The 16,574-nt window shown below is 38.3% G+C and overlaps 1 protein-coding gene across 1 annotated transcript; it reads right to left on the bottom strand.

Annotated features, from left to right (window-relative positions):
- Window positions 1-242: 242 nt before the first annotated feature.
- CCT4 (chaperonin containing TCP1 subunit 4) lies at window positions 243-14,713 on the bottom strand. The gene is made up of 14 exons (XM_028089699.1): window positions 14,435-14,713; window positions 11,999-12,051; window positions 10,935-11,024; window positions 9,696-9,804; window positions 8,955-9,097; window positions 7,562-7,683; window positions 6,806-6,938; window positions 5,562-5,701; window positions 3,988-4,084; window positions 3,797-3,907; window positions 3,572-3,702; window positions 3,216-3,450; window positions 701-814; window positions 243-450 (listed from the first exon to the last, which is right to left on the bottom strand). Exons 1-14 carry the CDS (start codon window positions 14,559-14,561, stop codon window positions 436-438), a joined length of 1,620 nt encoding a protein of 539 aa, XP_027945500.1. The 5' UTR covers window positions 14,562-14,713; the 3' UTR covers window positions 243-435.
- Window positions 14,714-16,574: the final 1,861 nt, after the last annotated feature.

The following is a 16,574-nucleotide window of genomic DNA, read 5'->3' as shown; positions in this document are numbered from 1 at the left end:
TATACCACTTTGGTATATTTTTGTGTAAACGCGGATTTATCAGGGTGATGAGCATACTGGGCCATTTAAAAATTCTCAAAACTTGTTTAAAAAAAAAAAACAACCACAAAACTTAAAGCACTCAGGATTGAGACCTAAGTCAACAGGCAAATGTGAACTCATTTTTTTCTCTTCTTACATAGATTTTTTGAGAATATCAGAAGTAACAATGTTGGGGGAGAAGGGCCAATAAATTAATCTGCTTTTTGAAACCAAACATTTAATATTTTAATTAAGTTTTGTCAACACAATTTCAAGCAAGTGCCAACTGAAGACCAGGCCCAGGAATTCACAAAGGAAACAATCTTCGAAACAGCATGGAACACCACGGTGATCTTCCACTTCAGATGCACTATCAGTAGCCACAGTGGTGCCAGTTGGCCAGTGTTTATCCGATTACCGAGTATTTACCTGACAAGAAAAAAACGTGAGTTCCACAACTTGTAATGACAGAATTTTAATGATCAAAGAGGTTTCAGGCAATTACCAAAGCCTATTTTTACAAGTGAGAAAAGAGACTGTAAAAAGTATGAATTGTTATCACCTTGTTGACCAACAAAGTAACATTTACCACCCTGCTCCCCTCCCAAAACTCTTAAAAAAAAACCCAAAAAACGCCTTTTCGACCCTGTAGGGAAATTCACATTCAATTTATACTCACCACATCATCAATTTTCAGAATGCTCCGGACAGTTTCAGTTGCTAGAGTCAGTGCACTGACTGAAACCAACAAAGGCTGGACAACCAGTTCCTCCAAAATGTTGGAAATACCACCCTGCCAAATAGCATAAATTGCTTTTAGTGTAATTATACGTCTTACCAACTACACACTGTTACCAGTATGACACAAGGCCTTTCGAACCTAGTTTTCCCTTGTTCTAGTCAAAAATAAAGTATTCTCTACTAAGCTCTCTCTATATTGTAGGTTCCATTTAATGAAAATTTGGAAAAACTGAATTAATGCTACATTCCCCCAATTCCAGTCCCAAAACAACTCCTAATTACCTTTAACTTAAAAATACCCAGGCAAAAATTAGGTAATCATACTCGTTAAAAATTGTAAGATCTTGGGATGGCTGGGTGACTCAGTTGGTTAAGCATCTGCCTTTGGCTCAGGTCATGATCGCAGGGTCCTGGGATCAAGTCCCACATCAGGCTCCCTGCTCAGTGGGGAGTCTGCTTCTCCCTCTCCGCCACTCTTCCTTCTTGTGCTGACAAATAAAATCTTAAAAAAAAAATTATAAGATCTTTAATGTTTAAATCATCCCTGAACCCTAATTCTGAATATGGCCAAGTCTGGTCTGCCTTGCCTTTGTATCTCTTAAATCCCACTTTTAAATTGTTACTGGCACAATCTTAGTCCCCCTTCTCTCAGGGTTACTGCATTATGTGATGATGGCCATAACAGGCAACCATGCCTCCAGCCTTCCCTCCTTAAAATACTCATCATTTTAGTCTCTTGGTTAAAAAAACATTAGTAGTTTCCAACTATTGGAATAAAAACAAAACTCCCCCATAACTGCCCCAATACTCAAAGGCCTCCTCATTCTAGCTCTTATGGGAGCTTTCCAACTTTAAAGTCCACTCTATTACCAACATATAATCCTCTAGAGAAAACAAGTAATTTCTTGGTTCCTTTCACCCATAAAACATGTGCTTCCCCACCTGGAATTTCCTCATCTCCTACCAAAGTTGCACCTTCATAAAGCTTTCCCTAACCATGCAATGCCCTTCCTTTTGAGTTATCATTCAAAAAAATATTACTTTGGATTGTCAGTAATTTTCCATTATGTGTTATTAGTCTCTTCAATAAAAAGAGACATTAACAAAGCACTAATACAAAAGGAGAGATTATTACTGTTGTTATGTGTTTACCCTACACAACTACTATACTAGGCTACTGGCCACAACAGCAGCAATGATTAATATTTATGTAATGTTTACTCTATGCCACGCAACTTAGTACTGAGTCTTCTAAAGATTTTTTTTTTTTTAATTTATTTGACAGAGAGACACAGCGAGAGAAGGAACACAAGCAGGGAAAGTGGGAGATGGAGAAGCAGGCTTCTCACAGAGCAGGGAGCCCGATGTGGGTATCGATCCCAGGACCCTGGGATCATGACCCGAGCCGAAGGCAGACGCCTAATGACTGAGCCACCCAGGCACCCCAGTAAGAGTCTTCTAGTTGGTAATACATTTAATCCTCACAAGAGGCCTTTGAGGAAACTGTTGTCCCTGTTTTTACAACTGAGGAAACAAGCACAGACTAAGTAACTCACTAAGAATTACACAATCAGTGTAATTTCCCCAAAACTTGACTACCTAATAACCTGCTGAGCAAATAATACTTTACCTTAAGACATCCTCTTCATTCTTAATGGCATAAATTAGTTAACCTGCAGTTCTCATATTTGGATCCGAGATTACTTTTTTTTTAAAGTCATCTCTACACCTAATGTGGAGCTTTGAACTCATGACCTGGAGATCAAGAGTCATATGCTCTTCCAACTGAGCCAGCCAGGCACCCCTAAACCCAAGATTACTTTTTTAAAAAAAGATTTATTTATTTGAAAGAGAGTGAGCACAGGTGGGTAGGGGAAGAGGGAGAGGGAATCTCGAGCAAACTCTCCACTGAGTGGGGAGCCCAACACAGGGCTTGATCCCACAACCCCAAGATCATGACCTGAATCAAAATCAAGAGTCAGATGTTTAGGGGCACCTGGGTGGCTCAGTCGTTAAGTGTCTGCCTTCGGCTCAGGTCATGATCCCAGGGTCCTGGGATTGCGCCCCGCACTGGACTCCCTGCTCGGCAGGAAGCCTGCTTCTCCCTCTCCCACTCCCCCTGTTGGTGTTCCCTCTCTCGCTGTCTCTGTCAAATAAATAAAATAAGATCTTTAAAAAAAAAGAAGAGTCAGATATTTAATTGACTGAGCCACCCAGGTGACCCCCAAGATTACTTTTGATTAAAAAGCTTTTCATCCAGACAACCCTCTTGGGTCCCCTCCCTCTTTGGGAGCTTTGTACTCTATCATTCAATAAACTTTATTATTGCTCAATAAACCTTGCTTTGCTGCCCACCAAAAAAAAAAAAAAAGGCTTTTCATTCAACAGATAATTATGAAGTTTTTAACATTTTAATCAACATTTTCTGCAATAATTAAAGACTAAATTATTACCTTTCGGACATTAATGCCGGTAGTTTTTTCTCCTTGGGCATGCCGGTTTCTTAGTTCTGTTACTGTAGAAATGGGATTCAGGCCTGCATTTTCAGCTAGTGTGGATGGAATGACTTCCATAGCATCTGCAAAAGCACGAACGCAGTAGGATTCCATGCCACTCAATGTTCGTGAATATTCAGTTAACCGTAGGGCCAATTCTATCTCTGGAGCACCACCTCCTGCAATAAGAGCTCTGAAATTCACAAATACATTTTTAGCTTATTTTAGCTATTCTTAGTAACTTACTGTTTATACCTTAAAAATAGTCAAAGTATAGAAACGTTAATGTTCAAAATGTTAGTAACTTATATTACCTCTTCTTCACTAAACAGCGAATAACACATAGGGCATCATGAATGGAGCGCTCAGCTTCTTCAATCACCAATTTGTTAGATCCACGAACAACAATTGTAACTGTTTTTCCAGGGCTTGTACAGCCTGTAATCTGTAGTAAACAAACTCCAAATTAGGTATTTGGAATAAGGGTTAAATCAAACAAAAAACCCAGGTAAATAAAAGCTGTATTACAATACTGTTACCTTAAGCAGTTTGCCAGAACCATTTAAATTGACCTCCTCAGCTAACTCAGCTGATCCCAGCATGTCAGCAGTGAATTGGTCAATATGAGCAACTGGCTTGGTTCCAATTGTCTGGGAAAAATATCAAACCCACAGATTAAGACAACATTTCATTATTGGATATCCTCACACAGAAGCTAGGAATATTTTACCTTACAAATGAATTCGATGTCTTCTCTTTCAATATCCTTAACCACCATAATCTTCATTTTGTTTAGGAAATGTAATGCAAGATCACTAAGAGCATCTCTAAAATACAAAATCAGTAATTAGGTCAATGCTAGATTAAAAAAATAATTTGTTCCACTTCTTTTTAAGCTTTTCATCATTTTATTATTGTTTAAATGATGAATAAATCAAATTATTTGTATAGGAAGATGCTTTAAATTTAGCTGACCAAGTTTATGAGCTCAAAACTCTGAAGATTTCCAATGGATAATATTAAAATGTACCCAAGCAACACTATTTGTAAAGGACACAATAAAAAGTAACTATTCTCATAATTTTTAATACTAAATGAGTATATCTTTCATAATTAAAACTTTATTGATATTTCATGAATTTAGAAGTATGATTAATTCAAGACTCCACAAATTTACACTTTCTCACAAATTATCTGGAACAACCTTCTGACAACCCTGTGACACTGGAAGGGTAGATATTATGATCCCTGTTCTACAGATAAGCTAACTAAATTTTGAGAAGTTTACTTAAGGTCACTACCTATGATATGACTTGGTAGGAGAACCAGGTAATCAAACTCTTCATTGAAGTTACTATATAAAATAATCACCCATAGTACTTTCTTGCATAACATTAGTAGAGTACAATGGAACGTGTCTACTTACTAGAAGAAAACACTGAAGGAAAAAAAAAAGGACCAGTTCGAACTTTGGAAAATTCTCTTGATCCATGAACTATCCTGCATTCCCTTCAAAAGAACTTCTAAATTTCAAGGCAAGCAATTTCATGGACCTTTAAATAAATGCCTCTTTCAGCTAGCTAATCAATTCTAGACCAAACTTATCTTTTCAAAAACAAAGCATTCCATTTGTTTGATATTTACAATCTTGGTCTGGAAAGAACATACAGTTGGACCCTGGGACAATGAATTAGTTAGGGGCACCAACTCCCCTTCTCCAGTCAAAAATACGCATATAATTTTTGACTTCCCCAAAACTTGACTACTTAATAACCTGCTGACCAAAGCCTTACTGATAACATAGTTAACCAGTATTTTGTATGTGCATGTATTATATGCTGTATTCTTACAATAAAGCTAGAGAAAAGAAAACGTTAAGAAAACCATGAGGAGGGGCACCTGGCTGGCTTACTTGGAAGAATATGCAACTCTTGATCTCAGGGTCATGAGTTCAAGCCCCATGTTGGGTGTAGAGATTACTTAAATAAAAGTAACTTAAAAACCATGAGGAAAATACACTTATAGTACTGTACTGTAAAAAAAAAAAAAAAATCCACACGTAAGTGGACCCACACAGTTTAAACCAGAGTTGTTCAAGGGTCAACTGTATATCCCACACATTTAAATCATCACAATGTGAAGAGAACCCACTTTAGATGATTTATCAGAATACAATGCTGTCCCAAAATGCAGTTTCATTCTAGATTTCTAGTGATTTACCCACTCCAAATGTTTCTTAAAAAATTGCTAGAGGATCCAAAGTAAACTGTCATTAAAAGATGAACAAAATAAAGAGTCCCACACCTCAGAATAGACTTCTGTATGAGAAGGACATTACATCCTGTTTTTTTAATTTGCTTCACTAAATTGAGAATATAGGCTCTCTCCTCCCGCAGCACTCGGTCCATCTGGACATAGTCAGAAACTACTATTTGATTATCCATCTGTTGAGAAAAAAGAACATCACATTAATAAATTGCACTGTACCCATTTTGGGTCTATTTTTGTGTGTGGTATAAGGAAATGGTCCAGTTTCATCGTGGAACACTACATCTAAATAGAAAAAAAATTGCATTGTAAGAGTTTTTAAGTAAAAGGACTTTTAATGAAAAATATCATGTATCATGTAAATTCAACCAAAATCGTACTTGTAATAACAAATTATAGAAGCATACATTGAAAAGGTCTAGGAAAATGAACATACACCAACCGTAACTCAGGTCTTTAACTTTCATCTATATACCTGTCTTATTTACATTATTTGCAAGTACATTTTTGGTAATTGTAAAATGGTTATCCTAGTTCCTGAATGTGTCAAATTTTTTCATACAAATATATGCATTACCAAAATAATTTCAGTTGCATTTTTTTTAACTCTATGGTGTTATAAAAACTGGTATGCTGAAAGGAGGTACCAGGGACAAATCTTGTTAATCAAAGGTGTATGAAACAACATTAATTTTTCTATGGGTTGAACTTCTGGGAAACACATGACTCAACAGGAAACCTATATGCCAATACAATGTAAAAGTAGAGCAAATCTGAGCGAAGTGACAAGATCAACCACTCCCTTTTGGAAATGGCACTTATGATGAAAAGACATGAAAATACCTTTAAAAACATTTATTTGGAATATAAATAGTAAGCTGGTTTCAACTTTCATTTGTGCAAATGTAGGACAAAAGATCTGCCTGCTGCTATAGGAGGGATGGAAGTTTCTCAGAAACCTACAAAGAAACTAAGAATTCCACTCACTGTAACTTTTGGATAACCTATTTTTATTATTTCATACACAGTGCCCCTACTGTTATTTGCCTTCATCTATGAAGTCAATGCTCAATTTCAATGATAGCCAATTGATGCTATAGATTTGTCATGTCTGGCATCCAACAATTTCTACTTTTGTTTCAATCTTACTAATTCTTTTGAAATCTATAATCTTTATCCTATCACTATATTTTCTATTTTTTATAATATCGAACAAAGATCCAAGCTATTAGAAAGTTACGCACATAAACAAGGAACCAATTTCATTTGGTTTTACTTACATCTGTTTTGGGAGCAGATAAGCAAAACTGGATAAGCCCAATCTTAGCCTTTTCAACTCTGGTTATGCCAGAATTTGCCACCTTTTGAGTAAGTACCAGCCCTTCGACCAGCTCACAGTCATCAATTGTCCCACTAAGAAAAAAGGAAACAAGGAGGAAACCATTAAAAGAGGATGGAAATCTGTGAGTTTAATAGGTTGCTAACATTAAAAAATCACCAGCCCAATAAAATGTGAGTCAGTCTCAACACTTATTAGTGCCCTAATTCCTCAACTTCTTTGATCATGCTACCACCATGCCATCATAATGGAATATAAACAAATTCTTCAGATTCCCACATTAATACAAGTTCTTACTTTTTTTAAAGGATTTTATTTATTTATTTGACAGAAAGAGACACAGCAGGAGAGGGAGAAGCAAGCTTCCTGCAGAGCAGGGAGCCTGATGGGGGGCTCGATCCCAGGACCCTGGGATCATGACCTGAGCCGAAGGCAGATGATTAACGAATGAGCCACCCAGGCGCCCCAATACAAGTTCTTAGATTACTTTTTTAAAAAGGTTTCTTTACTTATTTGTCAGAGACAGAGAAGGCACAAGCAGGGGGAGAAGCAGGCTCCCTGCTGAGCAAGGAGCCTGATATGAGACTCGATCCCAGGACCCTGGGATCATGACCTGAGCCAAAGGCAGACACTTAACTAAATGAGCTACCCAGGTGTCCCTTTAATTTTTATTAAAATTATAATTAGAAAAGCTCACCCAAGTTTCTTAACGATTTTAATGTCTCTAAGATCTACACTAGTAGCAGTGGCTGGGTCAATCACTTTCATCACTGCATTTACACTCATTGGAGAAAGCAAACTTGAATACTGAGAGACAACCTAGAATTAAAAAAATAATAAAGTCAGTTTCACAACAGAAAAAATCCTAGTTCTTTAATGATAAAGATCTTCAAGAAGTAATCTTAACTCCTTTTTTGGGGTGATGAGGAGAGTGGGAACATGAGACAACATTCCATACCAACTGTCTTCTCCACTCAGGCTGTCAGTCACCAAGGGCACAAAATATGTAGGCTTCTTTTCCTTTTTATTAACCTAGTAGATGGAACTGTCTAGATTACTAATTCTATAGAAAATCCGAAAATCAAATTATATGCAGACATTTCTTAACTAAAATGAATTTCTGAGCAAATGCTATATATGTGCACCCCTAATACTGAGGAGCTAATAAAAACTAGTGGCTAACACTTTACTAAGCACTTACTGTACGTGAGACAGTGGTCTTAGCCCTTCACATTTACACATGCATTCAATCTTCAGAGGAAGAAATTCAGAGTCACACAGGCTAGTCAAGTGATGAGCCCAGCACTAAACCCAAGCAGTCTAGACTCTATGACCAATGCCTGTTAATCCTGCTATTCTGTCTATATTAGATCTGGGGACATTCAACAATATCATGTATGTCACTAACACTATCTAGCTCTCCATGTAACACTGAAAGAAGATGAATGTTATCAATATAATGCTGATAAAAAAATGGGGGTGTGGTGACACAGGACCTGACAGAAAACAAGAACATTAAGTTTGCAAGAAATTTTTAAAAAATCAATGGTTTAAATTTTAAAACTAAGAAAAGCAGCACTGATTATTAGTTAAGAGGGACCACTGATGGGCAAACCTGTCATGGTTCCAATCTCCACTTAACCCTTACTGATAGTCTTGGATTAGTTACTTAACTTCATTAGATCTATTTTCCTATCTGTAAAATGGGCATACAGTTTAACTGACAGCCCTGAAGGAGGAAATTTGACGCGAACTTATTCAGTTATACAAATTACCTCAGTTACCCAGACACTCCAGACCTAATGTTTATGAACTGTATAGCATCAAAAATCACCTCAGAGTTACAATTTTTATTTTTAAAGATTTTATTTGACAGAGAGAGACACAGCGAGAGAGGGAACACAAGCAGAGGGAGTAGGAGAGGGAGAAGCAGGCTTCCCGCCAAGCAGGGAGCCCGATGCAGGCCCTGGGATCACGACCCAAGTGAAAGGCAGATGCCCAACGACTGAGGCACCCAGGCACCGAGAGTTACAATTCTTAACGAGTTTTAAGAAGTTAATTTTATAATGATCCTTTAGTACTGTTCTCACCTTTGAGTTCAGTGAAGTGGTGGCACTATTTAATAAAGTTTCTCTGTCACTCAGTTCCACGGGTCGAGACATGTCAGTCAAGATTTCTATACCCTTTTCCAAAGCCTTCTGGAATGACTCAGAAATGATGGTTGGATGAATCCCTGTTGTTTGTTAAAATTTAGTTATTATAACACATAAACTACATATGACACCTCTTAAATTTTTTATTCATTATAATTTCAAAGTAGTCATAATTTTTAAACCATCTAAACTAACTTAGGCTTCAGTTATAAATAAAACAACCTGAATAACCTTAACTGCTATTATGGCTAATAATTTATTTCCATTAATTTGGCACAGTCAATTCTGCACTCATGTGATATTTATACTTTTCAAAACACCACAAATCTAGGTAAGAAATAGAATAAGTGACTAGAGTCTCCACTATGATTAAGCACTATTTACCAGAAAAAGAACCCATACTACCTCTCCCAAATCATCATTCTCATCTAGAACCTAAGATTTAGTACCACCACAACTTATTTTAGAAAAGCAAAATTTTATCAATTTCCATTCAAAATGAAGCCTGGTGGAAGAAAAAAGAAAAAGAAAAAATTTTCTTATTCATATGATAAACACAGCAAAATTTAACCTAAAAATTCCTAATAAAATTAGTTATTCCAAATCAAATACCAAATCTATTACTTAATAACTTTTGGCCTTTATTTAATAATAAAACATGTCCTATGTCCTACCTACCTTTCTGAAGAAGCTTGGTACAGGAATCTAAGAGAGAGCCAGCAATGATGACCACTGATGTGGTACCATCTCCTGCTTCTATATCTTGCGCCTTAGACAGCTCCACCAGCTAAGGAAACAGAACATGCTAAGTTGCTCAGTGAGAAATGTGAGGACCCAGTAACATCTAACTGAAATATAAAATGAATGCCCTTCATATCAATGTCAAAAACAATTTATTATCAACACTGTAAGATTCAATATAATTCTTGACTTCTTGGGTTTCATTTTAAAATGACTGATATATTTGCAACACAAAAAATTCTGCTCATATACTCTATAAGAATCTATGTTACTATTTGGTTATACATTTTTTCTTTCCAGGTATCAAAAGTTCCTGTCAGAAAGTAGAAATGATGTTGCACCAAAGGTACCCTGTATACTTGGAAGCTAAAAAAAAATAGGGCATTCTGGAAGAGACAAGTGTCAGTTTGGAGTCCTTTGGAAGTTTATCTGAAGATATGGAAGAATTATCGGATAAGCATTATCTGATTCATTTCAAAAGTCATCTTTACCTAAACATAACTTTTTGACAGAAATTTCTTTTTTGCAGATATGGTGACTTCTCACTTGATACTGGAATCATCATTACACTTAAGTTGAATTGGTAACTGTTTTTAATAAACCTCAGTGTTAAGTTTAGACACGTGATTTTGCACACAATATTACACTGCTCTCTTCCAACGAACACCCACTGAACTAATAATTTAAGCCATTTCATGTTTTTATCTTTTTCTTCCTCAACTATACAGCACATTCCTGTGGACAAGGAGATTCATGTTTTGGGCGCCTGCGTGGCTCAGTTGGTTAAGCGACTGCCTTCGGCTCAGGTCACGATCCTGGAGTTCCAGGATCAGGTCCCGCATCGGGCTCCCTGCTCAGCAGGGAGTCTGCTTCTCCCTCTAACCCTCCCTCCTCTCATGTGCTCTCTCTCTCTCTCATTCTCTCTCTCAAATAAATAAATAAAACCTTAAAAAAAAAAAAAAAGGAGATTCATGTTTTATTACAACCTTGCACCGAAGAGCACAATGTTAGGCACACAGTGTATCCTAAAAACATGCCTGTTTAACACAGAGAAAAGAAACTCACAATGCTTAAATTACACAGTGTGATCAAATAAAACAAATTTAACTGTTCACAAGTATCAAGCAATACACTCAAAAAAAAAAAAGAAACAACCTCATCTAAAATTATACTTACCATTCTGGCTGCTGGATGTAACACCTGCATTTGTTTCAGAATGGTGGCCCCATCATTTGTAATGGTCACATCGCCTTTTCCATCTTGAATCTGTGAAGTTTCGTTTTTTTAAAAAAAGCTGTATTTCAAAAATTGTTTTCTTTACCAAGCACTATGACACCCTAAAAACTCTACTAATTTTAAAGCTTCTTAGTGGAGATACTAATTTATGTTTGCATAGCTTACAACTGTGCTTAATTTCAAATTCTCTTCCCTTACATTAGTATAATGACTTAAGAAATATGCAGCAACAGTCTAACTTTACAAGTGAAAATACTTGGCTTTACTCCAGCTATTTTTTCATTTGTTTAAAAGTGAAGGAAATCTAGACACACACACAACACAAAGTAGAAACAATACTATGAAGAATTAGTAACATTATTGGGTTCATATCCATAGTAAGAAATACCATGGATCTCCAAAAAAGCACCACAAATGTAGTGAATACAATTCTTACAGTCAATACAGTAACTTATATCTTAGTATTTTCAACAAAGGGTAAACTAGCAAGGACAGATTTTAAAATATCCAGAAAGAAAAACAATCTGTATATCATCCAGACAATCCTTCATATTGTTTCTCTCTCATTTTGGATGTTAATTAGCACTGAATATGAGGGCATATTTCTCAAAAGTTACTGGAATGCATTGGACTGTTTTATGCTGCCAGTCAACCACACTAGAATAACAGGTGAAATCCTATAGACCCATGTAGGCTCCCGGTTGTATCAATAAGGAACACTGAACTGAACTCAAGCACATAGACCTATAGCCTTACTCTGCTTTCCATGTAACAACACAACAGATAACTACTTTTGTGTACGTACTTTCATTGTTTAAAAATCATTAAAAAAATATGAATTATACTTAAGTCCTGCTCACCCCAGAGCAATCTATTATTCTTCTAAACTCTCAAAGTACCCTTCTAACACTTTTTACTCTTTAAGCAGCACATCTTAACCCTCTATTGAGATTCTGCAGTATAGACATAGCACTCAATAACTAATGAATAATTCGGTTTTTTACCATTTTATCCATTCCTTTTGGTCCAAGGCTTGTTCTAATAGCATCAGCAACAGCTGTAAACAGAAGAAAGAAATCAAGACCCCTTTAAAAAAAGCAAAGTATTTCTCCTCTCAAATGATCACTTGTCCTTATTTAGGATATGGTGTACAACCATTTACTGTGTCCATTAATGAAAATTCATTGTCTAATAATAACCTACTGGAAACACAATCATTTATTCCTTTAATTGTGTAACACTCACCTTCTGTTGTTAAAGTCACTGTACATAATACTTGTGCCCTGCCTATGGTAGAATAAATTTTGAGGATTTACCTAATCTTCCTCTAAATATCAAAATAAGCACAATGTAGTTATGAGTTCAAAATGGAGACTGCATTATTTTCTCCATTCCTTAAAAGAACACAAGCAGCAACAGGAGAGGCAAAACTTCCTACTATATAATTCCCCTTACTTGTCTATTCGGTCTCCCCTAACTATAGAGTATAATTTTTGAAAGCAAAGACTTGTCCACCAATGTGAAGCTCGCATAAAGATGGCCCATAGTAAAACACCCTTTGACACCCTCCACCCTGCCACCAAATAAACCAAAACAAACAAAAACCCCAAACCTTACGCCAAACAAAAATCCTAGCTTTCAATCATCAACGGTACATTATGAAACATCGCTGGATATATAGTCTACCATTCCAAAGTTAACTTATTCTTTTTAACTTCCCTAAGAACGTTTCTGTTTTATTAGTCCACTTAAGGGAAACTGATGAACAGTCAAGTCAAATCCCCTTTTGAGAAGCCCAGGACAAGTAATTAGACCCTCCCCTTCCTCACATACCACCTCACCCCATATACACAGGGCTGAGATTGTGCCCTAATTATTGTATACTCCAAAACCAGCAACACTTCCCCCTTTACTGCGTGAATAAAAATCCTAAGAAAAAAAATATTTGCTATAATTAAAAATTACTATTTAATTGTTTCATAACTTTGGACTGCTATTCCTAATTATCCGATCAATATTATGCTTTCAAGCAACTTTAGTGGACCTACATGGGCATGATTCTACAAGCAGAGCAGTTCACTTTAAGAATGCCCTCACACTCATCTACATGAAGAAGTTAGGAAAACACACCCTATCCAAAATAATAAAAGATTTTAGACTGCTCACACCTCCAAAAGTGTCTGATGTTTAAGATACTGTGTGGCACACAGTAGGGTCTATGTTAAAGGACTCATGAAGAGTACTAGAACTAGTATTACTTTTCTGTGTGTGTATATGGTTTTTACATTATCAACCAATTTTGAGGGTCACTTTTTTGGGATAACATCTAAGTAAAAAACTGGCTCAAATGAAAATGCACCTAAAGTAACTTTTCTTTATCAAGGTTGTTGGGTTTTGTCTGACTTGGAAAAACTAGTTGTGCCCCTCTGTTCTGAGTTCTCATTTAAAAAGGTCAGGTTCACAGATAATTCACGGGGCCTCTGCTCACCAGGCCCTTCAAGATTTGGCCCCATCCTACCCTTCCAATCTCACCTCTCCTGTCTTCTTGCACTTTATTCTCTAACTGTAATGAAATACTGTATTTCAACACTCAATATTTATCATCTAAGATCTCTAAGCGTTCGTTCTCATTTTTCCTTCCAGACTCTTCTGTCTCAACAGCTACTCTTAATTCTCACAACTCCAAAAAAAAAGAGCGAACACTTTCCTCAATTTTATGGTTGAGGAAACGTTAGCTAAAGGTCGAAGGTCACAAAACCACTTAGTTAACGGTGACAGAGAATGGTAACTCAGATTTTCATTTCCATCATATACCAAAGTATTCTACAAAACAACGAAACACCAATAAATCGTCCATATTTCTAGACTTGCTTGTGCTTGGTTGCTCATGCAGGGAGAACAGAAGAGCACAACCTAGCTTTCCATCTGCTCAATCAGGACGGGTGAGTCTTCCCCACAGCCCAGTACAAAGGGCCCCGCCCCAAGGTAAGCGCGAAGTTTACCCAATTCGTTTCACTAGTTGCGCCGAGAGCTTCTTTAAATGATATCTTTATAAGAACACTTGAAAACTAAAATGTATTTTGCAAACAACATTCTACCAGTGGAACCAATAAGCAGATAAACGACAGCGTCAGATATGTGTCAGATCCCACGGGACCGCCGCGTGCGGTCCTCGACATCTTTCTCCTGAAGCGAGACGAGCGACCGAGGATGAAAAATTATGGGCGTCTAAGACCCAGAATAGGGCCAGCCCAAAGGTCTCCACACTCGGCGTTGGGAATTACCGGCAAAAAACAGTAAAGATCCCGCCACAGAGCTGCTCTCCCTGGAAAGACAAGATCGTCTCAAGTAACAGAAAATGAGCTTTAGCAACCCAAGTTCAGGCTGAGAGTGCAGAGCTCGACCCCGCACGGCCTCGGATCAGAATCAGGGAGCGATACCTTTGGCCGCGGAAATGTTGCTGAAGCGGATCTGGGCCGGCTTGTCACGGTCCTGATAGGCGCTTTTGCTGCGGCCGCCGGCAGTCCCGGCTGGCGCCCCGCTCCGAGGTGCCGCGTTTTCGGGCATGGCAAACTTGGCTGGGTCGGCGTGGGCTTGGGAAGGACGGATGGACGCGGATTCCAGGCGGCCGCGGAGCAAGGGAACGCTCCCACGGCCTCCACGAAGCTTCCAGAAAACGACGCGGACGCCGGGAGGAGGAGGTGGAGAGGGGGCCTGCCAAGCGGTGCGGCGCCGACATGACGTAGCAGGCTGTCCGCCGCGCGCCGGTTGAGGTGTCTGTGGCAGGGAGCTGGGGGGTTACCCGAGGTGTTGGCCTCGGGCCCCGGGGGTGGGGCGCCCTGGGGGAGGACGATTGCGAGACAGTCAGGCAACCCATGATTTTAAAGGCGGGTGTTGGGCACCCACATCGCCCGAGGCCCTTGCCTCGGCCGGTGAGGTCCCTTCGGTTAATTCAAACCCGACGAGCCTACGAGGGTTTGGGGGCTCTCGGATTACTCCTGAACGAGTGGGGCTGAAGCTGAAGTTTTTGCTGGGCCGCTTAGTCTTGTATTTTGTTCAGTTTTGTTCGTGTTGGAAGAGAGAGGTTTGAGATGGGTGTCTGTTTTCATTTGGTTTAAGTGTTGATTGTCTCCTATTGATTGATACTGAGGGGTAGAGATTTAAATACATCCTGGTTAAATTACAGAGAATCTTAAGATTTGGAACTATGATTGCCTGCCAACAGATTGCCTGTCTGATACAACGCCCTCGTTGTATACTAGTTTCTTATATAACATGAGCCACTCACGGGGAGCCTAAGCATTTTAGTTATCATTTTAGTTCAGTTATGTGCTAGGTGCATTGTTAAACCCTTTAGACGTTTTATCTCATTTAATCTTCACAATAATTCGATGAAGTGGGAGCCATTATAATTATTATATTTAGTAGGTAAGGTAACCGATACACAGAGAACTGAAGCCCAAGGTAAACCTGTAAGAAGATTGAAACCGTATTTCCTTACAGAGCAACAGCTTGCCAGGTCATGAGCTAGACTGCTGGGCTCTTGTTACCACTGTTTTTACTATGGAAGTTCACGTAAGTTAAGTTCATTCAATGTTCTTTCACAAATAAATATTAAGCGCTCATAAGTCAGGGATGTCTGGGATATGTTAAAAGTACTTAATCCTGTGATCACCAGGCGCTTTTACACGCTATGAGGAAATGAGCACTAGAAGTTGAACCTTTCTAAGTGCTCTCTAATTCAAATGCTTCTGGTGCTTTTATTTTTTTCTTAAGATTCATTTACTTATTTGAGAGAGCCTGAGTGCGTGAGTGAGCAGGGGCAGTGGGAGAGGGAGATAGAGAAAATCTAGCAGAATCCCTGCTGAGTGCAGAGCCCACCGGAGTTTCCATCTTATGACCCCGGAAATCATGACCCAAGCCAAAACCAAGCTGATTTCTCTTTTGAAAGGACCAGACTTCTTTGATGTAGCTCATAAATATCCTGTGATTACTTGTTAAGACAACTGATGTGCAATCATGGAAACAAGTGTGTGATGATAGAAATAGCATTAATTTGGGGATCCAAAATCCTGGCTTCAGAGTTCTACTCTGCTACTTATTAACTATGTGAACTTGGGAAAGTCATTTAAGTTCTCTGGGTCTCATTTTCCTCACCTATGTAATAGGATTAAATTACATGATCTCTAAAGGCTAGACTACTAGTTTTATTAGTGTAAGGAGTAGACCTATTAGCCATAAAAGACAGCAGAATTTGGAAGATGCCATTACTGGCTTTTTTGGACAGTCCCCATGGGTAAGACAGTTGCTTTAATTAAAAGTTTTCAAGTTCTGGGGCGCCTGGGTGGCTCAGTTGGTTAAGCGACTGCCTTCGGCTCAGGTCATGATCCTGGAGTCCCGGGATGGAGTCCCACATCGGGCTCCCTGCTCAGCAGGGAGTCTGCTTCTCCCTCTGACCCTCTTCCCTCTTGTGCTCTCTATCTCTCATTCTCTCTCTGTCAAATAAATAAATAAAATCTTAAAAAAAAGATTAAAAAAAGTTTTCAAGTTCTAAATATATCTTTTCTTTTTTTGTGACAA

The sequence above is a fragment of the Eumetopias jubatus genome, unplaced genomic scaffold, assembly GCF_037043125.1.
Source record: "Eumetopias jubatus isolate StellerSeaLion01/CBP00866 unplaced genomic scaffold, mEumJub1_p1.0 scaffold_9, whole genome shotgun sequence".
In the NCBI taxonomy this organism is placed as follows: Eukaryota; Metazoa; Chordata; class Mammalia; order Carnivora; family Otariidae; genus Eumetopias; species Eumetopias jubatus.
This window is presented reverse-complemented; position numbering and strand designations above follow the sequence as displayed.